General features: G+C 42.1%; 1 protein-coding gene across 2 annotated transcripts in view; it reads right to left on the bottom strand.

Annotated features, from left to right (window-relative positions):
* The window catches only part of SNAP23 (synaptosome associated protein 23), an 815,608-nt gene that overhangs the window by 434,204 nt on the left and 360,671 nt on the right, over positions 1-20,733 (bottom strand). For both annotated transcript variants that reach the window (XM_044074077.1, XM_044074078.1), the window contains exon 4: positions 10,972-11,020. In XM_044074077.1, coding sequence (XP_043930012.1) covers positions 10,972-11,020 — 49 coding nt within the window. The remainder of the gene's footprint in view (positions 1-10,971; positions 11,021-20,733) is intronic.

Raw genomic sequence — 20,733 nt, 5'->3', positions numbered from 1 at the left:
TGAAATTCACTTAATTTTGTGTATTAATAGCAGAGCTGCATGCCGTGTTATCTTTAGCATCTGAAGTAGAATTTAATAATTCAGTATTATTATTAAGTTTAACTCCTAATAAAGGTTTATATATCCAGTTAGTTCTTTTGTGCTGGACTTCATTTATTAAATCGTCCAGTAACACTAACAGATAACCTCTATGTAGAAACATGGACTTCAATAGTTGACAGTCTTCCACGAATTCCTGGTCATTACTTACAATTCGTGCAGCTCTCACTAATTGCCCTTTAACCACAGAGCGCTTCTGATAGTAGGGGTGGCAACTTGAAAAATGTAAAAAAGAATTAGAAAAAGTGCTCTTCCTGTAAATATTAGCAACATAAAGAACAGTTTTGTACCTACCAGAAATGTAGATGTTCGAGTACTAATACAGCTGCAGTCATAACAGATGGGTTCTCCTGCCGTCGGGCGAGTCCTTGGTCGGCCGAATTCCAAAGTCTAGGTCCGGCGTCGGTTGTCGTCACTTCTTCCCTAACGTCAGTGCGACAAGGGTATAAAAGAACCAGCCAACGCCATTTTCTTCAGTTTTTCTTGCCCCAGATGTCAGGTGCCCCCAGAAGGAAGGCAATACATAAATTTGTGTAATAAAACAATGCAATATAATTAAAATACAGTAGTTGCAAGCAAATACACCATAAATGAATACCCCAATCAGGTTGTATGAGGAGGTGTTAAGCCAATAGGCCTGTCCAAAGAGGGGAAGGAGGGAGGAAAACCTGGACTGCAGCTGTATTAGCACTCGAACATCTACATGTATGGTAGGTACAAAACTGTACTATGTTCATCGTGCATACAGCTGCAGTCATAACAGATGGGTAGAATCCCAAAGCTAAGAAAGGGGTGGTAGGTATTAGGTGGAACTAGGAGGAGCCAGGATGCCCTGCAAGACTGCAGTGGCAAAGCCTGCTCTAGTTTTGGAGTATAATGGTAGGTGGTAGTGCTTGGAGAAGGTATACACAGAACTCCAATTGGCTGCTTCTAAAATATCTTTGGTAGGAACTCCTCTGAGGAAAGCTGCAGAGGTAGCTGTGGCCCTTGTGGAGTGAGATCTGATGCCTGCAGGTACAGTTTTACCATGAAAAGAGTAACAAAAGCGTATGCAGTGGGCTATCCATTTTGAGATTGTCTGTTTGGAAATTGGCTTCCCTTGAGCTCCTATAGCATAGGACACAAAGAGCTGTTCTGATTTTCTGAAAGGCTTTGTTCTGTCCAAATAATAGCGCAGCTGTCTGTGGATGTCCAAGGAATGTAGTAGTCTCTCCCCTTTGTTTTGAGGATTAGGGTAAAAGGTAGGTAAGTGTATAGCCTGATTCAAAGCTACCCTGGATACCACCTTTGGCATAAAGGACGGGTTGGTTCGTAAGGAAACTCTGTCCTGATGGAAGATGATAAAAGGCTGCACAGCCATAAGGGCTTGTATTTCCGATACCCTACGAGCTGAGGTGATAGCCAGAAGGAAAGCTGGTTTCCAGGACAAATATTGCAAATCTGTTGAGGCAGCTGGCTCAAAAGGAGGCAAGGTCAGCTTTTCTAGAATGAAATTGAGGTCCCAAGCAGGTATTGGTTGTTTCCTTGGGGGTTTTATATTCTTAGCTCCTCTGAGGAACTGTCTTAAGAGGGGGTAAGAGAATAAAGGTGGATCAATGTTGTATTCTGCAGAAATGGCTGAGACATGGATTTTGATGGAGGAGAATGAAAGTCCACTGCTTAGCAGCTCAGCTAGATACTGTAATATTTGAGGTAAATTCAGTTTTCCAGGATTCTGGCCCTTTTTCCTCATTCCAGGCACAAAACCGTTTCCATTTTGCGGAGTAAGCTTTTCTAGCAGATGGCCTTCTGGCCTCCAAAATGACATCCTGCACCTCCTTGGAGAGTAGGGTCTGTTGTGATGTTAAGGAATCTTCCATGCGGCCAGATTGTTTTCAGCTTACTGTGAAGAGTTTTGAAGCTGTGCTGAGTCAGAAGAGGCATTAGAGGTAGGATCCATGGAGGGGAATGCGTCAGGCTCCTCAGGAGTGGGTACCAGTGTTGTCTTGGCCAGTCTGGAGCAATGAGAATCATCTTTGGTCTGTCTGCTCTGGTTTTTAATAGAACTTTGGGCAGCAGAGGAAGAGGTGGAAAGGCATAAACTGTCATTGTTGTCCATCTGAAAGAGAGAGCGTCCACTCTCCAGGCCTGTGGATGAAAAGTCCTTGAGCAGAATTTTGTCAATTGGTGATTTTTGTGGGAGGCAAAGAGATCTATGTCTGGCCTTCCCCATGCTTGAATTATATCTGTAAAAACTTGAGGATGCACCTTCCATTCGTGTGGATCTGTCATATTTCTGCTTAGGTTGTCTGCCAGCGTGTTTTCCTTGCCTGGCAAGTACTGTGCTTGAAGTTCGATTTGTAATTCCAGAGCCATGTTCCAAAGTGACATGGCCAGCCTGCATAGGGGGTATGAATGGGTTCCTCCCTGTTTGTTTATGTACCACATTACTGTGGTGTTGTCTGTCCTTATCAATAGTTGACCTGGATGCAGAAGGTCTTTGAAAGCTATAATAGCATTTATTACTGCTAGCATTTCCTTTTGCTTGATGTGACGGTGCTTTTCTTTTTGGGACCATTTGCCCTGAATTCACCGATCTGTCATGTGCGCCCCCCAGGCGTAGTCCGAGGCGTCTGTTGTGATGACTTGATTTGCTTGAGGCTTGCAGAATGGGAGACCTGTGATTGTTTGACATGCTTGAGCCCACCACAGAAATTCCTTTTGAAGACATGGAATTAGTGGTATTACTGTTTCCAAACTGTGGCTGTGTTGAGACCATAGGTTTTTCAGGTACCACTGAAGTTTCCTCATATGCAGCTTTGCACATGGGATTAGTAGGATGCAAGATGCCATAAATCCCAGAGCATGCAGGATTTTCCTTGCAGTCAGTCTGGTGAAATTTGCTAGTTTTCTGAAGTATTGAGTTAGTTGCCCCTGCTTCTCTGGCGTGAGGTAGGCCATCTGGGTGTTTGTGTCCAAGTTGGCACCTAGGAAAATTATTTTCTGAGAGGGTATTAGCCTTGATTTCTTTGTGTTGACTGTGTATCCCAGAGAATTCAACAACATTACAAAAGCCAGATGTTTCAGAAATATGTGCTTGCTGTCCGCTTGGATCAGGCAGTCGTCCAAATATGGGTATATTTGTATCCCTTGAAGTCTGCAGTAGGCAATTACTGATGCCAGGCATTTCGTGAATACTCTGGGCGCAGTAGCTAAGCCAAAGGGCAATGCAGAGAATTGATAATGGGTTGAACCTGCAAGAAATCTGAGGTATCTTCTGCAATTTTGTCTGATTGGGACATGCAGGTATGCCTCCTTGAGGTCCAATGTTACCAGCCAAGACTCCTTGCCCAGCATGGGAAGAAGCTGCTGTAATGTGAGCATCGTGAATTTTGGTACGAGTAAAAATGTGTTTAGGATGGATAGGTCCAAAACAGGTCTCCAATCTTTTCCCTTCCTTGGTACCAGGAATAGTCTGGAATAAAAACCTTGACCTTGCTCGTGAGTAGGTACCTCTTGAATAGCTTTCATGTCCATGAGATCTGAAATTTGTCTTGTGCCTCTGCCCTTTGATTCTGTGGCAGGTTTGGCATGCCTCTCATTTTTGGAAGGGTGTGAAAATGGAATCTGTAGCCTCTGTTTATAATGTCCACGATCCATTTGTCTTTTGTGACAATATGCCAATTTTTTGAAAATAATGCCAGTTTTCCGCCTAAGGGTGCTGCCATTTGAGCCTTACTTGGCATGCAAAGGGGAAAGTCATTGGGCTTGCTTTCTGAATGGCTGCGAGCTATCCTCACCACCTCTTTGTGTAGGAGCTTGCCATTGTCTGCCTCTAAACGATCCTTGAGATTGCCCTCTACCCCTCGGGCGCCTGTATCTACCTCTTTGGGGTCTGTCCGTGGCTGGAAAGTACCAATTTTTGGAAGGCCAATTTCTACTGAAATGTGGAGGCTGTACCTGTAGAAAATCTTTCACTGTTTGCATTGATTTAGCCTTTTCCTCCATTTTCTTTAATACCTCCTCAGCTTTAACACCAAATAATACATCCTTTTGTAGAGGGGCATCTAGTAATTTAGCTTTGACATTATCTGGTAAAGTTTGCTCCTTGAGCCAAGCATGTCTATGTATGACTGATCCTGTAACAGCAGCTCTACATGAGGCCTCTAGAGTATCAAAACCACATTGCAAGGTAGGTTTACCCACTTGTTCTGCACTATGCATCAAATCCTGCAACTCCTTCAAGTCTGGTTGTTCAGATTGTGACATTTTGCCTCTCAACTGTGATAACAGAAACTGTTGGTACTTTAGCATATGGAACTGGCAGTTTAATGCCCTCATGGTTAAAGTGGCCGAGGTGTATACCATTTTTCCCCACCTTTCTAAGGATCTGGAATCTCTCTCGGAAGGTAATGGATTTTTAGCAGTGGAGGCCTTAATTCCCTTGGGGCCCTGTGAGATAGTTTCTGGGTCAGCGGCATGGCTTTTGTATAAAAATTGGTCCGTGTCAGGAACCCGGTAGTACCTGTCATGCTTGACTGGGGCTGGAGGTAAAGAATCCAGGTTAAGGCAGGCCTCCGAGTACACATCATCTAGTATGTCTAAGACAGGAGGTATAGCCAGAGGCCTGTGCTGAGGTAGCAAGAGAAAATCCCTAAGCCTTTTCTTGGAATCTGAGTATTCTTGGCCTTCCCAGTGGAAGTGTTCCCTTAAGGTATGCAAGGTTTCCCCAAATGAGTAATCCTCTGGGGGGGGGAGACAGAGGGAATGGACTCCTCTGCATCAGAATCTTCAAAAGAATGTTCCTGTTCATCAGAGTGCTCTGAAATAATGGAGGCCTGGTCAGAGGAGGAGGGATTCTTCCTCCACTCTGGGCCTTTTGTCCAGGGGGGGGGGGTTGAGAACCCCTGATAAGAGTAATTAAATCCTCAGCCATTTTAAGCATCTGTTTTTTAGGCATGGGGCCTGGAGAAGGGCCCTGTGTAGCTTGTCTCTTAGAATGCATGGCTGCTTTAGACTTAGTGAAAGCCTTGATGGAAAAAGAAGAGGAAGGTCTGAAGACACCTTGAGAGGAGGCAGACCTGTCTACCGTTTGAGATTCACCACCAAAAGTGGCTTCGGTATCTGTAGTCGGGGTGTGGGCCGAGGAGCCTGCGACCTCGGGCACAGAAGACACCGCCAATGAAGTGTCGTCGGTAGGCAGGGGCTGCGTAGGCACCTCGCTGAGAACCGGACCACCTGTAGTCAGCTTTGGTGTGGGGTCGGTAGAGGCCGCGGACCTCGTGTGTCGGTCCTTATCTTTGTGTTTTTTTAGACAAAACTGGAGTCGGAGTATCCGACGACATAATATAGTTAAATTTTTTGCCAAAATAGTGCTGGGCAAAGTCCGCCCGACGCTTAATGGTGCGTTTGTTGAATGTAGCACAAAAACGACAGACCGAGACGTCGTGGTCTGGGCCTAAGCAAGGAATGCAGAGGGAATGAAAATCCTTATGCGGTATTTGCTTCCCACATGAAATACAATTATTAACTTTGTCTGACATCGGTCTGAGGCAAGAAAAGTTTCCCCAACGGGGTACTTGGCTTTCAAGAAGACTCCGGTTGCAAAATTTTCGTAATTTCAGGAGCTGGCCGACCGGCACTTGTGAACTGCTTCTGATTCGGGCACCGCGCGGCAAGAAACACAGAAGAAAATGGCGTTGGCTGGTTCTTTTATACCCCTGTCGCACTGACGTCAGGGAAGAAGCAACGACAACCGATGCCGGACCTAGACTTTGGAATTCGGCCGACTGAGGACCCGCCTGACGGCAGGAGAACCCATCTGTTATGACTGCAGCTGTATGCACGATGAACATCCACCTAAATCCATATTCTTAGATAACCTAATGTCTATGACTTCTTTATTGAAGTTGGCTGTAAATTGTAAAAATTGGGTTGACTCATTAAACATTTGAACTATAGAGTTTTCAGCATCACCTTTTAACAAGATGAATATGTCATCCAAATACCTTGTGTAATAAATAATCTAGTCATTAATACTTGTGTTCTTAAAAACGTATTCGGATTCCCAATAGGCCATGACGGAGTTTGCTATGCTTGTCCCGCACGGAGAACCCATAGCTACTCCAATTCTTTGGAGGTAAAATTTATCACCAAACATAAAAAACTTATTATACAAAATAATTTCCAATAATTCTGTGACCAATGCCACCTCACTAACAGGAGGACAGTGTTTCTTAAGCAGCAAGTTTACCCATTCAATAGCTATGTCCTGAGGTATACATGTATATAAGTCCCTCACATCAACTGTGAGGAAGTTGTAATCCATGCTGAATTCCAGGCTGTCCAAATTTTTAAGAAATGACCAGGAATCCTTACATATTTATTGTTCTTTAATCAAATATTTTTGTAAGATTACGTCCACGACTTTAGCACGAGGGTAAGTAGGTGACCCTCGACCATCAACTAACAGTCGCATAGGTGGGTTCACCATATCCTTATGAATCTTCGGTATCCCGAACATGTAAGGATATATGGGATAAATAGTAAACATATAATTATAAATGTTTTGTTCTATTCTCCCTTCAATAAACAAGTCTTCTATACTGCTTCTAATATAGTTGTATTCTTTGTTAATTTCAGATCTAGAACTCACGACATATGCAGGATTATCCAATAGTAAATTCATCCTTTCTACATTATCCAAATTGTTAAAAACTACCAAGCCGCCGCCTTTATCTGGCTTGCAAATACGGATGTCCAGAGATTTCATAAACTCAAGGCATTCGAGCTCAAACTGACTGGTACTTTGCTTGGCTGTAACAGGTAGCCCCCTATTAATACTCTATCTTATGTCCAACTCGCAAAGTTGTTCAAAGACTTGTAATAGAGGGTGTAAGGGAGGGTTAAAAGTACTAGGGATGTAAAATTGGCTCAAATTTGAGTCATTAACTGCAACACCCATCATCAAATTAAAGTTTAGCTTCCTAGTGAAAACTTTAAGGTCAATAATGGTTTTCACCAAGTTAAGTTTTTGTTCAGGGACACAAGTGTAACCTTTGGACAGAAAATCTACTATGTCTGTAGGTATAACAGCAGATGAAAAATTAAACACTTTGAAGTCACCTGTCTTGTTGGTAATAACAATTGGCTTAGGTGTTAAGCAATCACTAGGTCCATCAAAGCCTTCAAGCCTTACACCAACCTCAGGTCAGGACAAATTCTACCATATCATCTGGTGAACCTAGACAAAATGCATCAGAAACAAAGCTGCTATCAACATGCTCTACAATTAAGTTTTTCGTTTGTTGTGTTTCTGCTGTGGTTTGTTCGTCTGATAATTGTTCTGCTGTTTTGGTCTGGCCCCCGTAAAATTGACTGACCGAAAATTTGAGCTCTGATTTAACTGAGCATTACTATTCTGATCATGCTGGAGGTGAAATAACCTTTCACTCCTCCTTAGTTCTTGTTGCTCATTTTGTTTCCTATTACTGGCTGGGTTTGCAGCAGAAGGTTGTAAATTGTCATTTCCACACTGAGATTGATTGTTTTCCGCACTGACATTATTAGAATTGTTTAACACATTAAAGACTGGAGAATTATTGTGCCAGACTTGAGCCGCTGAGGGGATTGGATATGCAACCCCCTCCTTATATGCTTTACAATCGCGGTCAAGTTTCTTCATCTTGTTGCTTTTCAATTTAACCAAATACTAGTCAATGCTGGAAAACATGCAAGTGTATTCATATTTGTACCTATAAAAATCAACATCGAGTTTAATGCTCGTGTCTAATTCTGCTACCTTTTTGTTAAGCTCATCAACCCAAATGGTGTAGTGTTTTAACCATGAGTTCCAACAATTGAAACCCTTGCCGGTCAAACAACTCTAACAATTCTTTATGAAAAATTGAATTAGCAACCAATCCTGTAGGAAACTGATGATGTCTTAAAGCCTTTTGGCACCACCTTCTGAGAGAGACATTCACGAAAGTATGCTATTTCAAGTTGCAGTTTTTTCAATTTAACTAAGTGGCTGTCCAAAACTTTAAGCTTTGCCACTATGTCTGAAAATAAATTATTATTAACCTTTGTCGTGAAGCTGAGGTTCCGTGTTTATAGATGTAATGTTGGTAAAAGTAAAACCTTCGGAAAGCCATTTATTTAACTCCGGAAACCCCAATAGTCCAAGTTCACCCACGGCAGGCACAGTACGAGCAGAACGAGGTTGTTGAGATGATAAATCACTTGCCAAGTTTACATTGTGAATCTCCAGTGACACAAGTATTAATGACTTGATTATTTATTGCACAAGGTATTTGGATGACATATTCATCTTGTTAAAAGGTGATGCTGAAATAAGTAACTCTATAGTTCAAATGTTTAATGAGTCAACCCAATTTTTACAATTTACAGCCAACTTCAATAAAGAAGTCATAGCATATTTAGACATTAGGTTATCTAAAAATATGGATTTAGGTGGTTATGTTGCAAATATTTACAGGAAGAGCACTTTTTCTAATTCTTTTTTACATTTTTCAAGTTGCCACCCCTACTATTAGAAGCGCTCCGTGGTTAAAGGGCAATTAGTGAGAGCTGCACGAATTGTAAGTAATGACCAGGAATTCGTGGAAGAATGTCAACTATTGAAGTCCATGTTTCTACATAGAGCTTATCCGGTAGTGTTACTGGATGATTTAATAAATGAAGTCCAGCACAAAAGAACTAACGGGATATATAAACCTTTATTAGGAGTTAAACTTAATAATAATATTGAATTATTAAATTCTACTTCAGATGCTAAAGATAACACGACATGCAGCTCTGCTATTAATACACAAAATTAAGTGAATTTCATCACTACATTTAATACACAATTATATTTGTCTGGATATCATTAAGAAAAATTGGGGTATACTTAGAACTAATAATCCTTCCATTTTTGTAAAAATGGATGTTACACCACGGGCAACATTTAGAAGGGGTAGGAACCTTAAAGATCTACTCGAGCAACGACGGGTTCAACCAAAAATTCCAGGAATGTTTAAATGTCAAAACTGCAACTATTGCAAATTTGTAGACAATATGTATTCGGTAACAGTGAATGGTTTTTATGTTAGATTGAAATAAAGATTTAATTGTAATTCGAAGATGGTGGTCTACCTAGCAACATGTCAAAGCTGACCTGCATTTTATGTAGGTAAAACGGAGCGTAAGCTCCATGAAAGGATCTATGAACACCAATATGCTAGTAATAGGAATAAACAAGCTAATGCCTTAGCTAAATATGTTCAGTCCTATACGGACCATAAATTCAAATTTTCAGTTATAGACCAGGTGAACACAGACTAAGAGGTGGCCCAGCACCCTTACGTCTGGAAGAGTTAGAATTGTCTTGGCAAATCAGATTAAATGCTTACAACTATCCTGGGTTGAATGAAACATGTTCATTTAGTAGCATTCTCAAGTTAAGGAGCCTTAGGCGTTGATGTTGTGTTTTCTTTATAGTAGGTATTCTTTGTAATAGGTATTACTAGTATTTAAACATTATTTTAAACATTTTTAAATATTTAAAATACTGTACTATATATATTTTTTAACATAGGGTGAAGTATAGAGTGTAATATATTAGTATATTGGTATATTAGTATACTAAGTACGTTTATTAATTATATTTAATGTATTTTAGTAGTTTATTAGTACAATATGATTATTACAGTTTGAGTTGTTAACTTTGATTGCACTACCTTTGACAACATGACTTGGTAGTATGTTATACTATGTTGATAATAGTTCAAACCAGTGTCAGTGTATTAGTAGTACACACACACATATATTTTTAAGTAGGTTAGATGTCTTTAAGAGAGTGGTTAATATGGTGTGAGCGGCAATTGGTTTAATAAGTATTAACTGTGACTATTTAAACGTGTTTTTAAAATTAAAAATGTTTTCTGAAGAAGTTTGCTTATGGTAGCAAACGAAAAGCGCTTCAATCAATAAATAATTGTACTAGTCTGCTGGATTCTGTGTCATTGTCTGGCTACAGTGCCTTATTTACTTGGTTCGGTATTCTCTAAAGACTCATCCCTGATCGTATCTATTACCTAATATGACAAATCACTAGGTCTGACTCTTGTTAAGATGCTTCCCTGCTCAATTCCACGTCTGAAAACAAGACCTGGGTAAACAACCTTTCAAGAGGACAAAAACCTGTAGGCAATGAACTTTACATCAAAACCCCTCAGAGGGCTCAGGATGATCTCGAGGTCCCTTACAATTTCAATCACCTGTGCTGTTTCCAAAAGTTTATGGTCATGCACTGCACTGGTCCTTCAATGGAGTCACTTCCAGTACCAGGACGCAATGAGCAATTACAAAGACAGCACTTACTTCTGGACATCAGCAGGTCAAGAGGCTGAGCAGCTGATAACACACACCGAGACCAAGGCGAGAGAGAGAAGAAAATCCCGTGGCAAAAATATACTTATGCCTGAAAGCTACAGTCACATTGGCATAGCTATGTTTTCTGGACAGTGACTGCACAAAAATCTGAATTAAAAAAAAATCTAAATTACACAAGAAGTTAGAAACAGCTAAGACCTCCGCAAAGCATGTGCACCTTAATCCAACTGCAAGCATTAACTGCGTCAGTGAGAGACTACGCCCATGAATCCAATGGCTTGCGATTTTTTTTTTAAACAATGGCGAAGTAAGGAAGTCCAGGACGGAAATGACCAAATTATTACGTACCCCTGCAGAAAGCCCCACAGATTAAGATCCAAAATTACAAATATTCAAGCTTTACCAAATTTAACACAGTTGTGTCTCTCACCATTTCATCCTTATCTGCCAACATATTCTCAGTGTATACCCCATCGCAAAAGTGAAATAACTCACCTCCCTGTTCATCCAGCATCGTCATAGTCTTGACACCCACGTCCCTGCTCTGTAATTGAAACAGCACAGAAAATTTACTGCAACGGTATGTTACACAAGAAGCCATAACACAGACACGAGCAAATACAAATCTGCAAAGAAACCTAGTTACTGGTTACACAATTATAATAACCCTTTCTGAAATCCATTATGCCAGTGGCAGAGTTCCCTAAAGTTATTACTGGACAGGTGGCTTACATGAAAAACATCATACTTTTGAGTCCAAAAACAATTTTACATTTAAACAGCCATTTTTTGAACCGGTTGATTGTACTAAACTTTTGGCCTGCCTTCAAAGCAGACCCAAGGTATTATTTATATAGGCCATGGGAAATTTGACCAGTACAGCAGAGAAAAGAAATTCTCTTACACACTGTCAGTGGGGGGTTTTCATATGAATGCAAAGGGAGGATTCAGAGCTTTCCTGCCAGCACAGTGGGTGTGGGGCCTAAAGCCCTGACGGAGCAAATTAGAAACACACACACATGTTCACACCCTGACAAAAAAAAAATTGTACAAAAAATAAGGGGGGGGGGGGGGTGGAAGGATTGGCTAGTGCAGTAGTGATCCTTTAAACATACATGGCTATGGTAAATTTACTTGCACAACTGTAGTATGTTTATCATCAAGATCACTGCTGCAGTAACCTAAGCTACATAGGTAGATTATCTTACCTTAGGTGAATTGGGAGGAGGAAGAAGAAAGGTCCAGGAGTCCCTGGAGAATGGTCCTGACAAAGCCCAATCTAGATCTAAGAAGGAATCTAGTTTACAATGCTTTGTAAAGGTACGCACAGAGGACCAAGATGCCGCTTCTAGAATACTTTTTGAATCCTGCCCTTTCCAAAAAAAGCCAGAGATGAAGACAAGGCCCTGGTAAAGTGAACCTTGACCCTGCTTGGAATAGTTTTGCTTTGGCAGGAACAGCAAATGGTAACAGCCTAGGAAAACCATTTGAAAACTGTCTACTTTGACACAGGTTGTCCTTTCTTATGAACAACTGATCAGAAGTTCTGAAAGATTTTGCTCTGTCAAAATAGTACCAGAGTTGTCTGCTGAAACCAAAGGTATAAAGTATCAAATTTCCCTCATTTTTAGGTTCTGGAATGAAGATAAACAGATGAATGCGTTGGCTTAATAGAAACGTGGATACTACTTTAGCCATAACAGGAGGATTAGTTCTAAAAAAAAGAATCTTATTTTTAAAAAATGAGAAGGTTGATCCGTCATAAGAGATTGTAATTTGGATACTCTTCTTGCAAAGGTCAGCTCAATGAGTAAGAATGTTTTCCTGATCAAGAAGCTCAAGTCAGTCAGATTACTTGATTTAAATAGAGCAAATGCTAGCTTCGCTAACACAAAATTAAGAACCAAAGGAGAAAATACTGGTTTTCTGGGAAGCTTCTACTATAGAACTTCTTACACAAACATTTTTACAAGAGACTGCACTGAAACAAGGGCATTCATGGGCAGACATGCCAAAATGGCCAACAAATGAACCTTGACTGAGAAGGCAGGCAGGCCACAGAATAGGAAATCACAAAACTACTACACAGTCATAGCTGCTGCATTTTTTTTGGCACCAACTAGAAAACCTTTTCCATTTGTTAATATATAATTTTTAGTTGCAGGCTTCAATAAAATATTTGCTGGCTGTAGCAGTGAGGATCCAATCATCCAAGCACAGGAACAAGTGGATCCCTCTTAGTCTCAGGAGGGCCTAGACTACCACCATGCACTTACTGAACATCGGGGTACTGCAGTAAAACAAAAGGGCAGGACTCTGATCTGATAATGACTGGCCCTAACCAGAAACGTAGAAATTTTCTGGATATTTTTACTATCTTGAAGTGGAGGGTAGGCATCCTGGAGATAGTAAAGTTGTGTACACTTACCATAAATGTAGATGTTACAGTGTATTCACTGTTGCAGTCATCACATTTGGGTTAACTGCCTGCAGGTAGCCCTCAGCCGGCCTGAATACCAGTGTCTTGGGATTTCTGCATTAGATGCTGTCGCTTCTTCCATGACGTCAGGTCATCAGGGGTATAAAACATGCAGCCGACGTCATTACATCAGTTTTTCTTGCCCCAGATGTCAGGTGCCCCCAAAAATAGGAAGAAATTATATGGTGTGGAACACCCCCAGCAAAAAGCAAATACACATTGTATAAGATATGCTAAACCAAAAAGGATAGGTAAAAGCAAAGACAAGTCAGGGGACTGGAAGGAGGGTAACCAGGACTGCAACAATGAATACACTCTAATATCTACATTTATGGTATGTGAACACAACTGTACTAGGTTCTTCGTGTTTCAGTGTTGCAGTCATCACATTTGGGTTGATTCCCAAAGCTAAGTAAGGGTGGAGGAAGTTAAGAAGCATTAGGGCTGGCAATCAGGCCCTGTAAGACTGCTATGGCAAATCCAGCTCTGGATTTAGAAAAGATAGGCAAGGGGTAATGATTGGTGAAAGTGTGTACAGAGCTCCAGGTTGCAGCTTCCAGGATGTCCCCGGTAGGGTCTCCCCTGAGAAATGCAGTAGAGGTAGATGTAGCCCTTGTGGAATGTGTTCTTGTGGGGTAGGTTTTCCATGGTGTTTGTAGCAGAAATGGATGCAGTGTGCTATCCATTTAGAAATGGTTTGCTTTGAAATGGCCTTGCCCTCTGCCCCTGCAGCAAAGCTGACTAGCAGCTGGTCAGATTTTCTGAGAAGTTTAGTCCTGTCCAGATAGAATCTGAGCTGTCTGTTTGCATCCAGGGAATGCAGTATCCTTTCCTCTTTATTCTGAGGATTAGGGAAAAAAGTAGGCAAATGAATGGACTGGTTTAAAGCCACACTAGACACCACCTTGGGCATAAAAGATGGGTTACTCCTGTGGGAAACCCTGTCCGCATGGAAGATAATGAAGGGTTCCATTGCCATAAGGGCCTGCAGTTCAGACACTCTTCTTGCTGAAGTGATGGCTAGAAGTAAAGCGGTTTTCCATGAGAGGAATTTTAACTCTGCTGCAGCAGCCGGTTCAAAGGGTGGAAGTCTTAGTTTTTCCAATACAAAGTTAAGGTCCCAGGCTTGAGTGGGAGCTCTCCTGGGGGGGGGGTCTTACATTTTTAGCTCCTCTAAGGAGCTGTTTTACCAGAGGATGAGAGAAGAGGGGTGGACTCAGTATTATAAATGAGCTGACATGGCAGAGGCATGAATCTTAATTGAAGAGAAGGATAGGCCCTTGTGGAGCATGTCTGTTAAGTAATCTAGTATACGAGGTAAGCTGGGCACAGTTGTGTCCATCCCCTGAGAATGGCTCCAGGAACAGTATATTTTCCACTTTTTTGAATAGGATTTTCTAGTAATAGGCCTCCTTGCCTCAAGAATGACATCCAGCACCTGCTTACTGAGGGTTGCTGGTGGTGAGCTCAGAGGATTAGCCAGGCTGCAAGGTTCAGGGTTTGCAGCTGAGGGTGCAGAATCTGGCCCGCCTGCTGGGACAGCAGGGAAGGAGTCTGAGGCAGGTGCTATAGTTGTAGCACTGTCAGACTGCGCAAAAGAGGGTACCAGTGCTGTCGTGGCCAGTCTGGTACAATCAGAATTGTCCTCGGCTTGTTCTGTTTGATCTTTAATAGAACCTTCGAGAAGAGAGGCAGAGACGGAAGACATAGACCGAGAGGCTTTCCCAGGTAAAGGACAGGGCATCCACTTTCTAAGCTTGGCTGTGGGGAGTCCTGGTTCAGTATTTGTTCAATTGATAGTTCTGAGGGGAAGCAAACAGGTCCACCTGTGGTGTCCCCCCATCTGTTCCTCAAAAGCTTGAATATTTTGGGTTCCAGTTTCCATTCGTGTGGGTCCATGAGATTTCTGCTTAAGTCGTCTGCCAGTGAATTTAGTTTGCCTGGCAGGAATTGAGCTTGTAAGGTGCACTTGGTTGCTCAAGGCTGTGTTCCACAGAGCCATGGCTTGTCTGCAGAGTGGGTAGGAAAGGGTTCCTCCCTGCTTGTTTATGTACCACATAATGTGGTGCTGTCTGTCTTTACAACAGTTGTCCTGGAAGAATAAAGGCCTTTGAAGGCTGTCACAGCATTCTGTACAGCTAACATTTCTTTTTGATTGATATGCAGGTGCATCTGCTTTGGGTTCCATTTGCCCTGAATGCACTGCCCTGGCATGCGAGTCCTCCATGCATAGTCTGATGCGTCTGTTGTTAGGGTTTGGGCGGCAGGGGGTAGAGTGAAAGAGTCCCTTGTTGTGTTTGCAGGCCTCTGCCCACCAAAGGAACTCTGTCCTTAGTCCTTAGATAAGGAATGATAATCAGTTTCCAGATCCTGAGAATGTTGACACCATAGACTTTTTAGGTACCACTGAAGTTTCCTCATATGCAGTCTTGCATATGGAATTAACAGAATGCAAGAGGCCATGAACCCCAGGGCTTGGAGTATTTTTCTTGCAGATAGCTGGGTTTTGGTGACCAGTAGATTGAAGTAGTTTGTCAAATAAATTTGTTTCTCTGGAGTGAGGAATGCCACCTGGGAAGTTGTGTTCAAGCTTGCACCCAGGAATACAATCTGTTGGCAGGGTACTAGCGGTAATTTCTATTTGTTGATGGTGTACCCCAGTGAAGTTAGAAGTCTCTTTACAAATGCAAGGTGCTGTAATAGCAAGCCCTGACATTCCGCCTGAATCAGGTGATCGTCCAAGTATGGGTAAATCTGAATACTTCTCTGCCTGCAAAATGCAATGGTTGGAGCTAGGCACTTTGTGAATACCCTGGGCACAGTAGATAAGCCAAAGGGAAGTGCAGAGAACTGATAGTGCATAGAGCCTGCTCTGAAGCGTAGCTATTTCCTGCAAGATTCCCTTACAGGGATGTGTGGATAAGCTTCTTTTAAGTCTAGGGTTGCGAACCAGGAATCTTTGGCTAGCATAGGCAGCAGCTGTTGGAGAGTTAGCATTCTGAATTTTGGAACCACCAGAAAGGTGTTGAGAACAGGCAGATCCAGGATAGGATGCCAGGAGTTTTCTTTTCTGGGAACCAGAAAGAGTCTGGAATAAAAGCCTTGTCCCCTTTGTTCTGCTGGGACAGGTTGAATGGCCTTGATGCTGAAGACAAAAAGTACTTGCTTTTGGACATCCGCCCACTGGTTTGGGGGGAGGTCTGGCCATCCACTTTGGGTTGGGAGTGGAAGTGGAATTTGTATCCTATGGAAACAATGTTTAAAAAACATTTGTCTTGGGTAATGTATTCCCAGTTTTTGCATGCAGGGAACGTTTTCCTCCTAAAGGTGCAAGTACTTGGGCAAGGCTTGGAAGAGTTAAGTATAAGTCATTGTGCAATTTTACCATAGGGTGGTGGTCTACTACTCCCTATTTTGGAGGTGGGAGCATCCCACTGCTTAGATCTGTGCATAACCTGAGACTGAAGTCTGGGTGGTCTGCTGCCCCTGGGTTTGGACTGAGAAGGACTGGAAAGAACCAGTTCTTTGAAGGCCAATGCCTACTGAATCTAGGTGGCTGTACTTGTAAGAAATCCTTAACAGTTTGCATAGATTTAGCTTTCTCCTCCATCCTTTTGAGGACTTCTGCTTTACTGCCAAATAGACGCTCTTGGTTTAAGGATGCATCCAGTAATTTTGCTTTGACGTGATCTGGTAAGTTTTGTTCCTTAAGCCAAGCATGCCTTCTAAGAAAAGACCGAGTGAGAGCAGCCCTACAAGATGCTTCTAAAGCATCAAAACCACACTGCAAAGTATGTTTACCAACGTGATTAGCAGAATGCATTAACTCTTGTAAATCTTTCTGTTCTGCACAGTCAGGAATCAACTGATAGATGTGTGTGTGTGTGTGTGTGTATATATATATATATATATATATATATATATATATATATATATATATATATATATATATATATATATAGATAGATAGATATATATATATATATATATAGATAGATATATATATATATATATATATATAGATATATATATTTATATCGAAATGTTTTTGAACAATTTCTGTGAGTTTATCTAACACCTATGGTATTTATAATAGATTTTTTACAGATTTTCTATACATTTTTTAAGGCATGTATTTATTGTCTGTGTATTAGAGACTATACCTTTAAGTTGATTGTCAATCAACACCTTTGAAATTAGGATTGTTATATAAGATGGGTCAGTCACTGTTCATTCGTATTTGTCTTATTCTGATGAAGTTTTTTATTCCAAAAAACGAAAGTGCTCAATAAAATACTGTTTCGTGGATCCTGGCTTGCTTCTTCCCATATTGGTTTATTTATTTTTTTGAGAGGGTGCTTTTATTCCGGCTAACCATCTTACCAGAGGCCTCCTCTCAAATCAGAAGTAGTCCCTCGGTCAGAGACATTTGCTTGCTTAAAGAAGGACTTAAGGTTTCTGGCCGTGCTATTAGAGTATTTACCTATTAATGGTTGCGTAGAGTTCACAGAGACACCACACTTCTACCTAAACAGAAAAGGCACAATATTTCTTGGAAGATAACTTTTAATAGACAAGTATTAATCATACACTACATCTCTTCTTCACTGATGCAATCACTTCTTCATAGCCAAAGTTTTTTTTTTGTTGGGGGGTATCTTTTTTATAAAATCAACTTTTAGAAAATCCTGCTGAACATAAAGTCAGCAATGCTTTCTTCCAGTCACACTCCTGTAGTTCTTAGCAGGGAATGGTCTCATAACTTTGATGCATCTGTAGCGGCTAAAAAAAACTAGCCTTTATTTCTGTGAATGCTCTGGACCCCAATTTTTTTGCCAAGTGTCAGAAAATAGAATACAAACTACTAATTAATAATTTGTTTAACTGTTCCAAATACGCACTATTTATAGATTGAGCCAACAATGACCATTTCACCCCGCTTGGACATGACAAATGAACACTATTGGGAAGAACAAACTTGCAGGGTTTAATTTTCAGTGGGATTTTTTAAGTAAATATTTTTTTAAAAAAAGTTTACATGCACGTCTTTGTATGCCTGAGTACACTTGTATATTTGTTGAAAAACAGTTCTAATGTAATCCTGTACTCATAACCCTTAAGAATTTTTTCTTTTTTGTAAAGTCAAGGACCTGTCAAATCTCAACAAGGTTGCTAAAAGTACAATTACCAAACAGGTACTTACTGCCCTAGAAGTCATCTGAAAGGAATTAACAGAAGAGAGGGAGACCATTCTTGTGGGGGAAAAAAAGGAAAGTACAGTTGTGTACACTTACCATAAATGTAGATGTTCGAGTGTATTCACTGTTGCAGTCATCACATTTGAATTATCCTTGCCAGGGTAGCCCTCAGCCGGCCCAAATACCAGACTTGGTATTTCTGCGTCAGTTGCTGTCACTTGAAGACTGACGTCCGGTCGTCAGTAGTATAAAGTAAGGCAGCCGACGCCATTACATCAGTTTTTCTTGCCCTAACCTGTCAGGAGCCCCCAAAGTAGGGGGCCAGGAAGAACCCCACCAGTAGAAAATAAATACCAATATGTCCCTTGTAAGGAAAGGAGAACAACACTGTAGAAAGGTAATAAAAGCAGAAAGAGAATAAAGGGGGATGGAGGGAGGGAAACCAAGACTGCAACAGTGAATACATTTGAACATCTACATTTATGGTAAGTGTACACAACTGTACAATGTTCTTTGTGTTTCACTGTTGCAGTCATCATATTTGGGTAGATTCCCAAAGCTGAGGAAGAGGGTGGAGGCAGTCAAGAAACTTAGGGGCTGGCTAGGATGCCATGCAAGACTGCAGATGCAAACCCTGCCCTGGATTTGGAGAACAGAGGCAAGTGGTAATGCTTGGTAAACTTCTGAACATATGTCCAGGTGGCAGGCTCCAGGATATCCCTAGTGGGGACTGCTCTGAGGAAAGCTGCAGAGGTGGAGGCTGCTCTGGTAGAGTGTGTCCTGACCCTCTTGGGGGAGGCTTTCCATGGTGTTTGTAGCAGTGTAGTGTGCTATCCATTTGGAAATGGTTTGCTTGGAGATTGGTTTGCCTTCTGCCCCTGTAGCAAAGCTAACCAGCAATTGATCAGACTTTCTGAAGGAATTACTCCTTGTCCAGATAGAATATGAGCTGTCTGTGCACATCTAGAGAGTGAATAATCATTTCCCATGTTCTGGGGATTAGGGAAAAAGGTAAGCAAATGAATAGACTGGTTGAGAGCCACACTGGACTCCACTTTGGGCATGAAGGATGGGTTAGTTCTGAGGGATACCCTGTCAGCATGGAAGATGATGAAGGGTTCCACAGCCATGAGTGCTTGCAGCTCAGAGACTCTTCTGGCTGAAGTGAAGGCCAGAAGGAAAGCTGTCTTCCAGGAGAGAAATTTTAGCTCTGCAGAATAAGCTGGTTCAAAAGGCGGCAGGGTGAGCTCTTCCAAGACAAAGTTAAGGTCCCAAGCTGGTGTTGGTGCCCTTCTTGTGGGCTTCAAGTTGCTAGCCCCTCTAAGGAACTGTTTGATCAAAGGGTGTGAGAAAAGGGGCTGCTCAGTGGAAAAATTAGCAGAAATGGTACAGGCATGAATTTTACAGAGGAGAAAGAGAGACCACTATGTAGTAGGTCAACTATGTAATCCAGTTTGAGAGGGATGGAGGGCTGTGCCATATTGGCTCCCTTAGCCTGGATCTAGGTGCAGAAACTTTTCCATTTATCTGCATAGGACTTTCTGTTGCTAGGACGTCTAGCCTCACGGGTAACATCCAGAACCTTTTACTGAGGATGGCAGATTGGTTTGGTGTTAGGGAATAAAGCAAAGCTGCCAAATTGAGTGCCTGCAATTGGGGATGCACGAGTTCCCCTTCCCTCTGGGTCAGGACGTTTGGGATCTGAGGAAGATGCCATGGAGGCAGCGGGGACAGGCTGCCCAGCAAGGGGTACCAGTGTTGTTGTGGCCAGTCTGGAGCTATAAGAATGGGCCTTGGTTTTCCCTCCCTTATTTTGAGCAGTAACCTGGGGATGAGAGGTAGGGGAGGAAAGGCATTGACCGACAGACTGACCCAGGGAAGGACAGGGCATCCATTTTCCAAGCCATGCAATGATGCTCCCTGGTGCAGAATTTGCTGAGCTGACGGTTGGTGTAGGAGGCAAAGAAGTCGATCTTCGGGGTTCCCCATTTCCGTGTTATTAGGGTGAAGGTACTCCTGTTGAGTTGCCACTCATGTGGGTCCAGATAATTTCTGCTTAACTGGTCTGCCAGAGAGTTGAGAGAGCCTGGTAGGAATTGCGCTAACAGGTGTAGTTGCATGGAAGAGGCTGTGTGCCAAAGGGTCATGGCCAACCTGCACAGAGGGTAAGAGTGAGTCCCTCCCTGCTTGTTGGTGTACCACATCACAGTGGTGTCTGTTCTGATCAGGAGAACCCCCAGAAATAGAAGGGGTTTGAAAGCTATCAAGGTGTGCTGCACAGCCATCATCTCTTTTTGATTGATGTGCAGAGGGATTTGCTGTGAGCTCCACTGGCCCTGTATGCACTGGCCGTCCAGGTGTGCCCCCAAGCATAATCTGATGTATCGGTGGTGAGGGTCTGGGCAACGGGGGGGTGGAGAGAAAGGCAGTCCCTTGTTGTGGCAGCATGCTGTTGCCCAAAGGAAATCTCTTCTGAAGCAGGGAATTATAGGTAGGATGGTTTCCAGGTCTTGAGAGTGTTGACACCAAAGGCTCTTTAGGTACCACTGAAGTTTCCTCATATCCAGTCTGGCATATGGA

The sequence above is a fragment of the Protopterus annectens genome, chromosome 6.part0 (assembly GCF_019279795.1).
Source record: "Protopterus annectens isolate FY-2018-M chromosome 6.part0, PAN1.0, whole genome shotgun sequence".
NCBI classification, from domain to species: Eukaryota; Metazoa; Chordata; order Ceratodontiformes; family Protopteridae; genus Protopterus; species Protopterus annectens.
Note: the sequence above shows the minus strand (reverse complement) of the source record. Positions and strands in the feature narration are given on the sequence as shown.